This window comes from Polypterus senegalus, chromosome 4 (genome assembly GCF_016835505.1).
Source record: "Polypterus senegalus isolate Bchr_013 chromosome 4, ASM1683550v1, whole genome shotgun sequence".
Taxonomy (NCBI): Eukaryota; Metazoa; Chordata; class Cladistia; order Polypteriformes; family Polypteridae; genus Polypterus; species Polypterus senegalus.
Genome location: NC_053157.1, coordinates 137,069,655 through 137,084,356, shown reverse-complemented (window position 1 = coordinate 137,084,356; position 14,702 = coordinate 137,069,655). Strand labels below are relative to the sequence as shown.

The 14,702-nt window shown below is 36.2% G+C and overlaps 1 protein-coding gene across 2 annotated transcripts in view; it reads left to right on the top strand.

The window, feature by feature from the left end:
• pds5a (PDS5 cohesin associated factor A) overlaps positions 1–14,702 on the top strand; it is a 215,989-nt gene that overhangs the window by 157,781 nt on the left and 43,506 nt on the right. For both annotated transcript variants that reach the window (XM_039751317.1, XM_039751318.1), the window contains exons 24-26: positions 6,785–6,908; positions 11,557–11,761; positions 14,123–14,237. In XM_039751317.1, the coding sequence (XP_039607251.1) occupies positions 6,785–6,908; positions 11,557–11,761; positions 14,123–14,237 (444 nt within the window). The remainder of the gene's footprint in view (positions 1–6,784; positions 6,909–11,556; positions 11,762–14,122; positions 14,238–14,702) is intronic.

The following is a 14,702-nucleotide window of genomic DNA, read 5'->3' as shown; positions in this document are numbered from 1 at the left end:
CTGGGGAATCCCTGTGGCTGCAGGTTTTTGTCCCAACCAGCTTCTGTTTTTAATTGAACTCCTGGGCTAATTAAGTGAACTAATATTTCCTAAGATCTGTGTTTAGGGAACAGTATAGAAATTAGAAAACCAAATTTGCTAAAAAAAAAAAAGTAACAAGCAGTTACTGTACAGTATATAGGAATAATGTATTTTTTCTTTTTAACAATATTTCATCTTCATTTTCATTCTACTTTGCGAGGTGTTCCAATTGTTTAATTAATCCATTATTTACTAATTAGTGGGTCTGAATCTAAAGTAGTTGCAGCCTTTGATTATTCAGTGTTGTTTGCCTGGGTGTGTCTGATCTGCTTATTTGAAATTGTCATTAATAAGATACAGCGAAAGGGGAAAAACTGGATAGAGGGCAAAATATAATGAAATCAACAAAAGAGAGTTAAGCATTTAAATCGATAGCAAAAGCCGAAATATTTATAAATGTCTTATAAATATTAAAAATCATGCTGCTGTGCTTTTCTGAATGTCAAATAAAAGAAAACAAAATACCAGATAATTAAATGAGCTCTGTGTTATCTGTTGTTGTCACTGATTAGGAATGTGGTTGCAACAAAAACCTGCAGCCACAGGGGTTCCCCAGGACCGAGTTTGGGAAAGACTGCTGTAACACACATAATCAGTTATTGTTTTTTTTCTTAACATCACCATTAAATAACAAAAATATTCCAGAAATTGAATATGTGGACTTATTTCCCCCTTACTCTATTTTTCAAACTGACCTTCAGTTTTCATGCATTTCAAAAGATTCTTGAGCAAACGTGAACTTGATCTAAAAGACAGATTTTAGTTTACAGTCAGCGGCAACCCTGCAGGCAACTATATCTGTGCTAAAGTAAATTCTTTCACATTTGACAATTTACAGATCACAATACACAAGTCTAAATAGATATGTAATTAGTATAATGTATTTCTAATTAAGATAGTGTCTATAAAAAGTTTTCACCTTTAGGCAATTTTCATCTTTTGTTATACAAGTAGGCTGACGCGCCTTTTAAGGCGACCGACTTTTAAGTTGACCACTTCTTAAGGCAATTCAATATGTAGATCAATTTGATATTTTATACCAACTCATTAATTTGGTTATATTGCATTTGAGCGGTATTACTTTAATACTCGTAGTTTCTGTTATTTTTGTGATGAAATTTAAACTTTTTTTTCTATATTGAGGTCGCCCTTTTGAACCCCCCTGATATTTACTACGCGATGAGGCATTTGTACTCCAACATTAATTATTTCCAGAGACATAATTTTGTCTATTTTTCCAGCGCATCGCGCACAAAAGCAAGGGAACGATGGGAGCACCAGAACTCTGCTCACATCATGTCGCTTCGTACCGCAAGCTGCAAGTAGTAAGTCTGTATTAAGCGGAATACCGCTACGCTTTCCACTCATGGGATGGAAGGACAATCCCGACCGCTTTTATATAGTAAAAAAGAAGAACATATCGCACAGTCTGGAGTAGAAAATTATCTGTTACCTGGAAAAACGAAACTACAAATCCCATCGTGCTTTGCAAAATGGACAGGGCGTGTGTGAAATTCCGCGCCTGCGTAGCACTCACGGGACGGAAGTACAATCCTGACCACTTTTATATAGAAGGATATTGAATCACTGTGGATATAGTTTGGCTTTGTTAACAATTAGCAGCAGAAAAATACTAAAAGTCTATTATCTTTAGAGTAAAAATGGATCTCTGGAAAACATGGAAAATTAAGTACAAATATAAAATACAAAACAATTAATTGCATAAATATTGCATAGTATGACACACCTAAATCATCGCTGATGCACTCAGTTGATTTTAGAAGTCACACAATTAGTTAAATGGAGATTACCTGTCTGTAGTCAAGAGATTTCAGTTTATTGTAGTCTAAAATGCACCTTAAAGTATTTGGAAGATCCAGCTTATGGTGAGTCAGTATTGTGGCCTAACATGCATAATGAAGACAAAAGGACACTCCATGCATCTCCATGAAAATTTGATTGAAAAGCACAAGTCAATGTTTGGCTAGAATAAAATATCCCTTGGAGTTCAGTTAAATCAGCCATTAACTTCCTTCACGTTGCATTTTATTCCAAAATAACATGTAAGAAGCATTGCATTTTGTCATGAAAAATTACATTTTTATTAAATCTCAGAAGTATAATAATGATTCAAATAGTAATGATGAATAAAAAATATGAAATGAACAATAATAACAAAAATAACAGTAGTAATACTATTAGTGATGCCAAAACAATATGCTATCTCAAAATGAGTCCTTTGTGTCGTAAATCTTAAACCACGGTGAAAGACACAATCCAGCGTCACAGTCAGGACAATAATAGCGTGTTTCTTTTCAGATTTTCTTACCAGATTTATCCATTTTTGACCAGCACACTGCACAGGTACGGGTTGGATTCTGTGTTTTTTTTCTATTGGAGGTATATAATCAATAAAATGTCTACTAATAAGATGCTCTAGATTGATCAATGATGGGCCGGGTTGACCGAGTTTCTTTAGCTATGATGTGGACAGTGGATGTGCGGCAATGATCTGTTGTACAACCTGTTGTGTAAAGATTGCATGAGATACTATCTTGAAAAAGGATGTTTACTCATGATCTCCATGTGCCCTAACAGAGAGAGAGTAGATTTACATGGAGGAAAATTGCAATATCCAGATTTTCAAAGCTGATTGTTATATCCACTCAGACATGAAGTTGTAATTACTGCCAGAGGTGTATCTAACACATACTGCCTTGTGTATGCTTATGCGGGGAATTATTTTGTATATTTGTAATTATTTTAGGTCACTTTGCAGAGGTCTATTTTCACTTCGCATTAAAGATCCTTTTTCTGTTAATTTTATAATAAAGCCAAATTAAATCCACTGTTACTCAGTTTGCGTAATGATAATGTGTTAGTGTCCAAGGGGGTGAATACTTTAGGCACTGTTATCACCATAATTATCATTTTAATAGACATTTTCTGAGTGTACTCATGTTCGCAAGTATCCAACCTAATTGTTTTCTTCTCTGTGGTCCTGGACACCATGTGGGGAAGGTCGATTCTTTTCATATAAGGTTCAACCCCTTCAGTTTCTCCTAAGAGCTCATTCCTGTTAGTCCCTGTATCAGCCTAATCACTGTTCTCTTTATTTTACTTATTTGTAGACCAAAACTTTGTACAGTATTCCAAATGAGGCTTCAGAAGTGTGTTATATAATTTAAGTACAACTTACTATGTCTAGTGTGATTCCAACTGTACAGTATTTTCATGTTTTAGGGCTCTCATTGTCCATTCAAATTTAATATTTCTACTTTCTATGTGTAATAACTTGTGCTTACTTAAATTAAATTCATCTACCACAAATCTACCCGACTGTATGCTAAATCCCTCTGTAACAATTTATCATCTATAAACTTAACCAACTTAATGATTGTTTTTATATTCTTGTCCAGATCCTTTATGTGTATTAAAAAGATCAGTGGCCCAGCACAGATCCCTGTGAAACACCACTTTTAACATCACCTAATTCTGAAAAGTTCCCCTTAACATTACCCTTTGGTTCTTAAGTTTGAGCCAATTATGTGCCAACTTGCACACTGAGCCCGGAATTTCTCCTGCGTTAGTTTGATTGCTGTAATTCTTGTGGTACCTTACCTTTCCCTTCTGAAAGCAAAGACAAATATTTTTTCCTCTTCTGTTATCATACACTTTTGATCCTTCCGCACAGAATTCCAGCATTTTAGTTAAAACATGACCTACCTCATCTGAACTCATGTTGAGTATTTACTAATTCGCCAGTTCTAGACATTTGCCACTGAAGCTTTTCTTTAAAAATTACTTTTATTAATTTACCAGTGATTCACATTAAGCGTACTGGGTTAACTTGTTTCAGCCCAATCACCATTTTTATACAACAGAATATCAGCTAGCGGCGAGTCTTTAGGAATTTCCTCAGTCTTCAAAGATTTTCAAAAAATATGTGGTAAGGTTTTATATATGTACTCGCAGTCTTCCTTAAGTACTTGAGGGTAAATGCTATTTAGTCTTAGTGACTTGTTTGATTTTAGCCTGTTTAATTTGAGCAGTATTTCTGCCTCTACAATTTCCTTAGTAGGCCTGTTACTTTTAGGTTTATGAATTCTTCACATGTATAAACTTCAGTAAAATCCAAGTTCATATTTGCTGTTTCAATTTTTCGTACTTTCCCCATACCACTGGCATGTTTTATCATGCCATGATCAACTTTACTTAGCAAAAAATAGTTTATCATACTCGTTGGACAACCGGATTCATCTTTTAACCAGTGTTTTTTCCCTCAATTTTTAAATACGGTGCTGTGCCGTCATTGTCATTTCCATCACATCACCAATCTCCAGAATCCTCCGAGTCTCATCTTTCCTAGCACAGAAGCCTCCATTATAACCATCGACACTGACTTACCCATTTAAGCTGACACCCATTTTTACTCCGACCCTCCCCTCACTGAGGTACCTAAGACACCATCTTCATCAACCCTTCCCGAAACACTTCACCACTTCTACCAACTATGTGACATATGCCAAGTCTATATGCATCAGTAGTTTCTCAAAATTCATTCTTACAACTCCAACACGCTCGTTAATGATGCTAGTGTCTTGAGGTTAGAGTATGTTCACAGTACTTCTTGCGTATAGTGAAAAGCACCTGAAAAAATTTCCGTACTTAAAAATTTCATCGGCAGTATCTTAGTACCTTATCTTTGCAAAATTTACATTACAAAGCATTGGCAGCCCATAATGCCCATGGGTACTCCTACCTTCCTCCATCAAATAGAATGTTAAGAAACCCTGCTTTATAGTGGCCTTAGACATGTATTGTGGGTAGGCTGGTTTAATTGCAAGGATAATAAATAAGAGATAGTAAGTAAAACATGTGAAGGAGAGAGTATAAAACTTGTGGCTTTGCAAACTTGGCAGTATGATGGAAAATCAGGTGAAGTTATGAAAGTACTGAACAAAATGTCAATACTAAGGTTCTGCACTTATGCCAGAAAAATGGGCAGACAAAGTGGTCAAAATGAAGAGAATGTGTCAATAAGATAATTGCTAAACAAATAACTTTTGTCTTCACATTTTTCGTTAATAACTTTTGTAGTAAATCTACACATTGGAACAAGTATTTTTGTATCATAACCAACATTTGAGTTTTCTTCACAGTGTGCTGTAACCATCTGTATAGCTCCATCAATAGCATTTAATTCATATTTTCCATCTTACATGTAGTATGTACTTGTAGACCCTGCAATTAAGAGAATGTATACTTATTTTAATATGCACATTGGCATCTGAAGTATTGACGGATTTCATAGTTTTAGTGTGTACAATAATGTCTTTCTTTAGTCTATCACCTTGGCACCATTTAGGTCCCTGAACAAAATCATGCCAAGGGAAATACATTTTTATTACAGCTAAAGGTAACAACAAAGGAAAGGTACAGTACCTTGGAGATAAAAAAAAAAAAATGCAATAAGGGAATAAGTCAAGATCAAAAAACCTTTCACACCTTCCCCCGTCTACCTCTTCTACCCTTCTGTTTTTATATTTTTTTTTTATTTTTTATATTTCTGTTCTGATCTCTTGTCCACTCTCCACTCAACTTGAGGTTCACTGGTGCAGTGGCCACTGACCTGTTGTAATTTTGGTACTTAAGGTCACTTTTGGTCTCCTCTGAACCACTTCAGGGCCAGACATGTCTCTTTAAAACCCCTGGTGGTTTTTGCCCAAAGCTTCCTGATTTTTAGCAAAAGGGCCAGACGGCCCTGCAGAGGCCACAGTGACCACCACCTTTGTCAGCCATTACAAGGGACGGGAATATATAGTCTCTTACTGTGCATTCCACACTGTCCTTCCAATATTATTGCATCAATAGTATAATATGAGGAAGTGTCTTGCCTGTGTCGTCTTCTGAAATCTCTTTCAGGGCAGGTTAGGAATTTCCTTTATCTGATGATACAGGCACTGACCCAGATTACATTTTTGCACCACTTGCTGCCAGTACTTCCAGGTTGGACACTGGCTCTCTGTATTGATAAACTGGGCAAACAAAACTTCCATTCTGGTTTTATTTGCGTTTTCCTCTTGTAGAGTTTGACCTAAAATTTGATACCTATACTATTCTGGAAAAGAATTCTGCACTTATAAAATGTAGTAAAATATTGCACCAAATATTTTGCTACTAGATATTTTTAGAATTTTTTGCTAAATTTCCAGCTTGGTAATTTATTTGCTATATTATGTGATTGATTAGGTGTAACTTGTTTTTGCTCACAAATGTTGTCTAAATACTGTGTATTGTAATTGACTAGCCAATTGTAGGCAAAAATACATTTTTAAAGTAATTTTGTACTTTACTGTGTTGATAGCTACTATTTTGCTTTTATTTTGGTATGGCATAAAATTAAATGTAAGGGTGACAGACAATAAGTATTGACTCTTCACCCATATTTTTAACAAAATACTTTGAATAATATACAAAAGTAAGATTTTTTTCTTTATTTAAATATTAACATCAACCATGAAGATACAGACTTTAGCAAAACTTTTTTTTTTTGGGCCTTTTGAAAAGGTGTTTGAATGGCATTACTTTTAAATGTTTTTTTTACATGTGTGCTTGTTAAAGAAGTAGTCACATGTTAGATGTTATTGGGTCATAAAAATGTTTTTGGACTGTAAATTAATCACTATTTTCACTTTTCCAGCAAGTCTGACATGTCTCGCCTGCGACTCGCTGCTGGTAGTGCCATTATGAAGCTTGCACAAGAACCCTGTTATCATGAAATCATCACTCCAGAGCAGTTTCATCTTTGTGCACTTGTCATCAATGTAAGGATTTTGTAATGACTTATCAACAGCCTGAATATCACATTTCTTCATCTTTATTCATAAATCTGTCAACTCAGTATTGAAATCCTGGAGCAGGTTTTGTGGTGTTTTTTTTTTTGTATTTGGTGCTGTCCATCTTTCTGTCCTGACCATAACCTATGTGTCTGTGGAGGATGCTGCCTTCACTGCTCTTAAATACAAAGACAACAGAACTCATCAGTCAAGTAACACAGTACATGCAGTTAGTTTTATTTCCATATAGTTCCATGTGAAGCCTGGGGTTGCCTGCAGCTGACATACTCGTCCTTGAGTCCAGGATATCAATACTCATAGACCAAGATAGACTAGGGTGAATGAGAATGCAGATCAACAAAAGTAGTGCAAAACTGCATTTTTTTTTTTTGTTCCCCGTTCAAAGTGTCCAAAGTACAGTATGATTTTCAATAAATAAAATCCACAACAAAACACAAGTGACAAATTTAAAAATTAATAAATACATTAAAATCAAGGTTATATTTGCTCGTCAAAAGTCACTCTTCCCAGTGCTGCACACTGACTCTCTGCCCCCTCTTGCTCCACTCACTGAGCTTCTAGGTATAAACAGGAAAGCGAGAATCCAGCAGCCCCAGCCCAGTCCCAGTCACCTTTCTGATAGTGTTTAACGGGACAAGCTTTGCATGACTCTGTCTTCCACTTGCCTTCCTAAGTGTCTGCAGGATCCCCAAGAGCCCTGATTGCTCCTTCTTTCTACTGTTAAGCAGGAACGCCGATCTTGTCCACTTGAGGAGCACCTCTTTCCATTCTCCTCCACGTTGCTTTCTTGACCATTTCATTTCCCTCAATCTGCAGTGGCTCTCAACAGATTACCTTCTCTTACCTATTACCTTTCCTTCTTCTCCTCCTCAATTTTAAATCTTCAGCTTCTCACTTTTTTTTTACCTGCTCTATCCACCCAAAGCTTTCCCCCCCCCAAGCTGCTTTATACTCCTGAGGGTGCAGGTGAGCTCCACCTAATGACACACTGAATGTCACTGGGGAAACCGGTCAGGCTGATCACGCTTCATGGCCAAAACTGGCAGCCCATCTTTGCCCTTAAAGGTTTTATACCAAAGCATGATTACAATCATCTGTTGAAGATCATCTATTTCCCTTTTTTTCCCCCAAGTCAGTAATTATTGGTCCTATGTTGGCAAATGCTGACTTTATTTAGAATGTGTTGCAGTTCCATAATGGCAAGAATGGATGTATATTTGCAAAAAATGAGGTTGGCCAGACTAAACATTTAATACCTTGTCTTGGTACTGTTTGCAATGCATTACAAGTCAAAGTGATTTTTGAAATGACAGCTTTGTGTTTTTATTTGCTTTTCCCATATCACCCTGACTTTTGCTTGTGTTTCTGATCTTCTGACAGCTGAGAGTCTCTTTTTGTTAATTTCTTTAAGATCTCCAGAGTTGAGCTAGCTATCTGCATAATGTGTTTGATTCATGTGTTAAGATTTGATATATTATATGTATATATGTTTGGTATTTTTCAAGTTGAAGTTATTTATTCATAATCATGATGTATATTCGTTTCCTAAATGAAACTGTCTAGTAAAGTAAATCATTTTTTATTTTATAAAATACCTAATCTGCCCTTGTATTTTGTAATAGATGAAAACAACACTTGCATGCAATGTGAAACCAAAAGTATTAATTAATGTTCTTTTTTTCAAGCCAACATTGTTATCTAGTAATGATTTGCATCTTGCGTTTGCACACAGCATATCCATGTCATTTTCAGAAGGAAAAATAAAAAATAAACTACTTAGTCTGAGATTCAGCCATAAAAAAAGAAGATAAGCTGTTTGCTTCACTTTGCTTCTCATCTTCCTATATGGCACTGTTTAGGCACAGGGGCATGATTTCACCTTGAAGAGTCCTCTCTAAGCACTGTAATTGATATTATTAAATGTTCATGTCATGTGAATTTTCTCTTTTTTTTAAATGGCTAGATAATCACTGAAAAAGTCAGTTTTTCACTCCTATGCTTTTACTATATGTAAGCTTATTCCTACCATTTTTTTTTATTTTTGCTTTATTTCGTAAATTTATTGCCTACTACTACCACTTTAATCATCCACAGACATTCTCTCGCTAGCTTGCCGAAGTGAGGTTGAGGATGTGAATGATATGTAATCAAGCGACAAGAAATGATAGGCATACATTTCAGGCTACAATTATTAGGTCTGATCTGAACAGTAAATGAATAACCATTGAATGGTCAGCATCCTTCCAGCCTTTGAATGTAAAACTGATAATGAAATATGCTCTTATCCAATTTATTCTTCCTTATTACTATACAGGTGCAAGTCATAAAATTAGAATATCATGACAAAGTTGATTTATTTCAGTAATTCCATTCAAAAAGTGAAACTTGTATATTAGATTCATTCATTACACACAGACTGATGTATTTCAAATGTTTATTTCTTTTAATTTTGATGATTATAACTGACAACTAATGAAAGTCCAAAATTCAGTATCTCGGAAAATTAGAATATTGTGAAAAGGTTCAATATTGAAGACACCTGGTGCCACACTCTAATCAGCTAATTCACTCAAAACACCTGCAAAAGCCTTTGAATGGTCTCTCAGTCTAGTCCTGTAGGCTACACAATCATGGGGAAGACTGCTGACTTGACAGTTGTCCAAAATACGACTATTGACACCCTGCACAAGGAGGGTAAGACACAAAAGGTCATTGCTAAAGAGGCTGGCTGTTCACAGAGCTCTACGTCCAAGCACATTAATAGAGTGGCAAAGGGAAGGACAAGATGTGGTAGAAAAAAGTGTACAAGCAATAAGGATAACCGCACCCTGGAGAGGATTGTGAAACAAAACCCATTCAAAACTGTGGGGGAGATTCACAAAGAATGGACTGTAGCTGGAGTCAGTGCTTCAAGAACCACCACGCACAGACGTATGCAAGACATGGGTTTCAGCTGTCGCATTCCTTGTGTCAAGCCACTCTTGAACAAGAGACAGTGCCAGAAGCGTCTCGACTGGACTGCTGCTGTGTGGTCCAAAGTTATGTTCTCTGATGAAAGTAAATTTTGCATTTCCTTCGGAAGTCAAGGTCCCAGAGTCTGGAGGAAGAGATGAGAGGCACAGAATCCATGTTGCTTCAGGTCCAGTGTAAAGTTTCCACAGTCGGTGATGGTTTGGGGTGCCATGTCATCTGCTGGTGTTGGTCCATTGTGTTTTTTGAGGTCCATGGTCAATGCAGCCGTCTATCAGGAAGTTTTAGAGCACTTCATGCTTCCTGCTGCTGACGAACTTTATGGAGGTGCAGTTTTCATTTTCCAACAGGACCTGGCACCTGCACAAAGTGTCAAAACTACCAGTACCTGGTTTAAGGACCATGGTATCCCTGTTCTTGATTGGCCAGCAAACTCGCCTGACTAGGGGTTTTGTGAAGAGGAAGATGCAATACACCAGACCCAACAATTCAGAAGAGCTGAAGGCCACTATCAGAGCAACATGGGCTCTCATAACACCTAAGCAGTGCCACAGACTGATCGACGCCACGCCGCATTGCTGCAGTAATCCAGGCCAAAGAAGCCCCAACTAAATATTGAGTGCTGTACATGCTCATACTTTTCATGTTCATACCTTTCAGTTGGCCAACATTTCTAAAAATCCTTTTTTTGCATTGGTCTTAATTGATATTCTAATTTTCCGAGATACTGAATTTGGGACTTTCATTAGTTGTCAGTTATAATCATCAAAATTAAAAGAAATAAACATTTGAAATACATCAGTCTGTGTGTAATGAATTAATCTAATATACAAGTTTCACTTTTTGAATGGAATTACTGAAATAAATCAACTTTGTCATGATATTCTAATTTTATGACTGGCACCTGTAAGTGATTGTAAGGTGTATTTATATTCCTACATGTAAGCTTACAAAAATTGTTACATGCTTCGGTTTTTTCTTCTTCTACCTTAATCCAAGTAAAAACAATGTTAAAATATTTATTTTTATATCCTGCGTTATTAATATCTTGTATTGCCTTGAATATTTATGAAGCGCTTTGAACATGTGAAAGGTGCTATATAAATGTAGTATTATTACTAATAAGTGCCATGAGTTCAGGTCTGATTATTAACCTGGCTAGTGACTGTATGAAGTCTGCATGTTTGCCCTATGTGTATGTAAACTGAGTGCATGTAACTTGATTATTTTTTTTTTTGTAGCTGGATATTAGTGTGTCAGTAAGCACGCTTAATTGCCAAAATCTGTTTATTCCTACATATGTTAAATTACATTCTTCCAGTTTAAGCTCACAGGCAGCTACCTAGGTTTTCCAATCTGCTTATTAAGTAAATGATCTGAAATTTTGCTGGAGCAGATGTTCAGTATTTTATGTAAATGGTATGCTTTAGAACGCAATTTCATGTGGCAAATAAATATATACCATGATTGGGAAGAAATAAGTTTGAATTAAAAAATACCAAACTTTAAACAGTTCCAAACATATTACAGTAACAATAAGAATTTTAATAAATTAGAAAGGTATTATTCCTTGGGCAGTTTTGTCATAAAAGCCTTATTAATTTTGCATTCTGTGTGTGTTTTTTTTTTTTTTTTTTAACCCTAGGATGAATGTTATCAAGTGAGACAAATATTTGCTCAGAAGTTACACATGGCTCTTGTGAAGCTGCAACTACCTCTAGAGTACATGGCTGTTTTTTCTTTATGTGCCAAAGATCCAGTTAAGGAGAGGAGAGCTCATGCTCGACAGTGTTTACTTAAAAACATCAGTATCCGCAGAGAATACATAAAGCAGAATCCCGTAACTAATGGTAAGTGGGGTTTTTGTATTTCTCTAACAACCACCACTAATCAGATTAGTGCTTTTGTTGTCTATGAGTTTTAAAATTTTACATGTATGCCATATTGTTAAATTTTCCTTATTTCTACTGATTTGAAAATTCCATGTTAATGCCTTCCTCAGGTGTTAAATTTGGGCTGCAAATTGTTTTATATTCTGTATAGTGTAAATGTCTTTGCATATGAAGAGAAGCCAAGTCCAACTAGCAATCGCCCACTTAGTGTGTTTCAAGTTAGCCTGATGATGAAAAAGAGGTATGGAGCATGAGACTATGTTACAAACAAAGCATAAGTGTTTAATTTCTTTTTACATCCTGCCGTTTGTTCACAGTTACATATGCCTTAATTTCCAATAATTCCAACAGCTATTACTAGCAGTTGGTGAACTGCAGCGAAAACTTGTGTGTTTGCTTAGACCAGCATCACACTGCATGACTAGTATAAAGTACTTAGTCACTACAGTTGCTTGATCTGTTTGCCTTGTGGATGTTCGATTACATAAGTAGGTAAAGCAGGGAATAATAGTACACAACTCTCTCAATTTCTCAACACATGTTTTAATTTCCAAAGTATTACTAGCTCTCTAAATTTAGAGAGCCAGTTAGCTGCCTTACCATGCAGGTGGCTGTACAAGTGTTTTCCATAGATGGTGAGTTCATTCTCCATATTGGCCCATCTTTCTAATTTTTCCATTCTCTCAGAGTGCTATTACTCTAAACTTAGACTGGCATTCACAGAGACTTACTGCCACTGTTCACAACTTGCTAAGTTTATGCAAATGAAGGCTGTAACTGAAAATTGCTAAAAGGGTTCTGTGGTGTGAACTCTAATTTATAATCTGCATGATGAAAATATTTTCCCATATGTTACGGGTATGGGTTTTTTGAGCATGTTATGTGTATTTACTTTAAATAATTAAATCATTGATTCTGAAATACCTCATTTTACCTGGGGCTAAAATAAGGTAAGTTGCAAGATTGGTTGAAGAGCAAATCTGAAAGCCCTTTTGTATAGTTTTTGTTCCCTGTGGAGTATTAGTTCCGAATAATTTTCATTGACCAGACCTCTCTGTTCACAGCAACAGTCCACATGTGCACCAGAGCCATTTGAAATTTTGCCACTTCCATAGTCTGTTGGTCAGTCTCATGTTTCATTGTGCTGTTCTAGCAAGAACCTAACCTCCTCCTGTTGAGTCTGCCTTTAGTCCTAAAGTGTAGAACAAACCCCCTTCTGAAATTGAAATGTGGCATTGATCTGGAGCTTCAAATTCACATCCTCACTGCTTCTCACTTACCTGTGAATTGCTCGACTGTGTATGACAGGTCATCATGAGAGAGGCTAAAAGGACAGCATCAGAGTCAAAGGTTTAACATTCAAATCCCTAAGCTGTATACTGTCCATGCCTCATGTGCTTTCATATCTAGTCTATGAAAATTACAAAAGACAGAACACGATAGAACATTGATTTTTATCTTACTTCCCCCTTAAACTGATTCATTTTTATGTCAAGAATACAGAACAAATACTCAAAACCCACCTGGCAACATTACCTAGAAGGCCACCTCCTTTGACTTGATTGCTTCCTTTACAGCTGGTGTCCACCAAAGGGTCCTTGGATTGCTGCCATGATAGGCACCACCTACCCTTGGCCCACAAGTTCATGCAGCTGATGAGAGCAAAGCAGGTGAGCAGCAGATTGTTGGTTCTCCTTTAACTTTTTTTGCAGGGAAAAAGTGTAGCTTTTCCTGCAAAAAAAAGTTGGTGGACCTACAGCCTGTCTCCAACCCTGTTGATTGTTGCATTACTCCCTTTTGTGTTCAGTGACAAGCATTTAGGCAGCAGACTGTTGGTCTTCCTTCAGTTTTTCTGGTAGTGGAAGATGCATATAATAATGAATATAATTCTGAACCAGACTGGAACTGAGTACACATTTTCTCTGTAAACTTGAACTGACAGCCTGCCTCCCTCTTCGCTCACTGTCTACTCCAGACCCCATCCAAACCTAGTTGCGCTCCTTTGCAATGTTCTTTGAAAATGCAGCAGTTAGGTGTGAGGTTTAGCAATGGCACTGATTATAAAACTTCAAAAAAGTGCTGAGCTTCAGACCTCTTAAGGTATGAATTTACACTTTGTTTTCTACACATTTGTATTTAACAATAAACTGAGCTGTCTAAAGTCGCAGATGTTTTTGGTAAATAATAAAATTGAACTATTTTAAATTAAAATTAATACATTTGCAGGTTTATTCATATGTACAGTATATGCCTTGACCTCTTCTTGTGTAATCATTAAGTTTTGAGGAGGTGTGTTTTTTTTTTTTTTTTTGTATTTAGAGAAGCAGTTATCCCTGTTGCCGGAATACGTTGTTCCATACATGATACATCTTCTAGCAAATGACCCAGATTTCACTAGACCTCAAGATTTTGAACAGCTCCGGGACATTAAAGAGTAAGTGAAATTTATGTCTGTCACCTGCAATTTTTTTTTTTTTTTTTTGCAAAATAAGAGAATTAAGTTTTTTGTTTTTATTATTTAATTATGTCACTCTTTATATACATTTATAGTGAATTATTTATACTGCTAAAATATGGTAATGTTTTTATTTTATCATAACTATTTTGACCAGCAGTTATTTTCTTACTCTGCAATGTGTGTTACATGCTGATTTTCTGCATAGATTGTTCTACAGCAATAATTAGATACATACTTGTATACTGTAAGTAAATTTAGTTACACCACCATTTCTGCAAATTCGCTTGCACAAGTTTTTCCTTCCATAAACTGAGCTGATACCCCAAATGCCAGATGGAAGCTCTGTGTAGGAGAGCTGAGTTACATTCTGACCTACGAGTTTGTGCATGGAAACACTAAAGAAAATGTGACGAGCTGAAAGTTGAACTATCTTGTGATAAA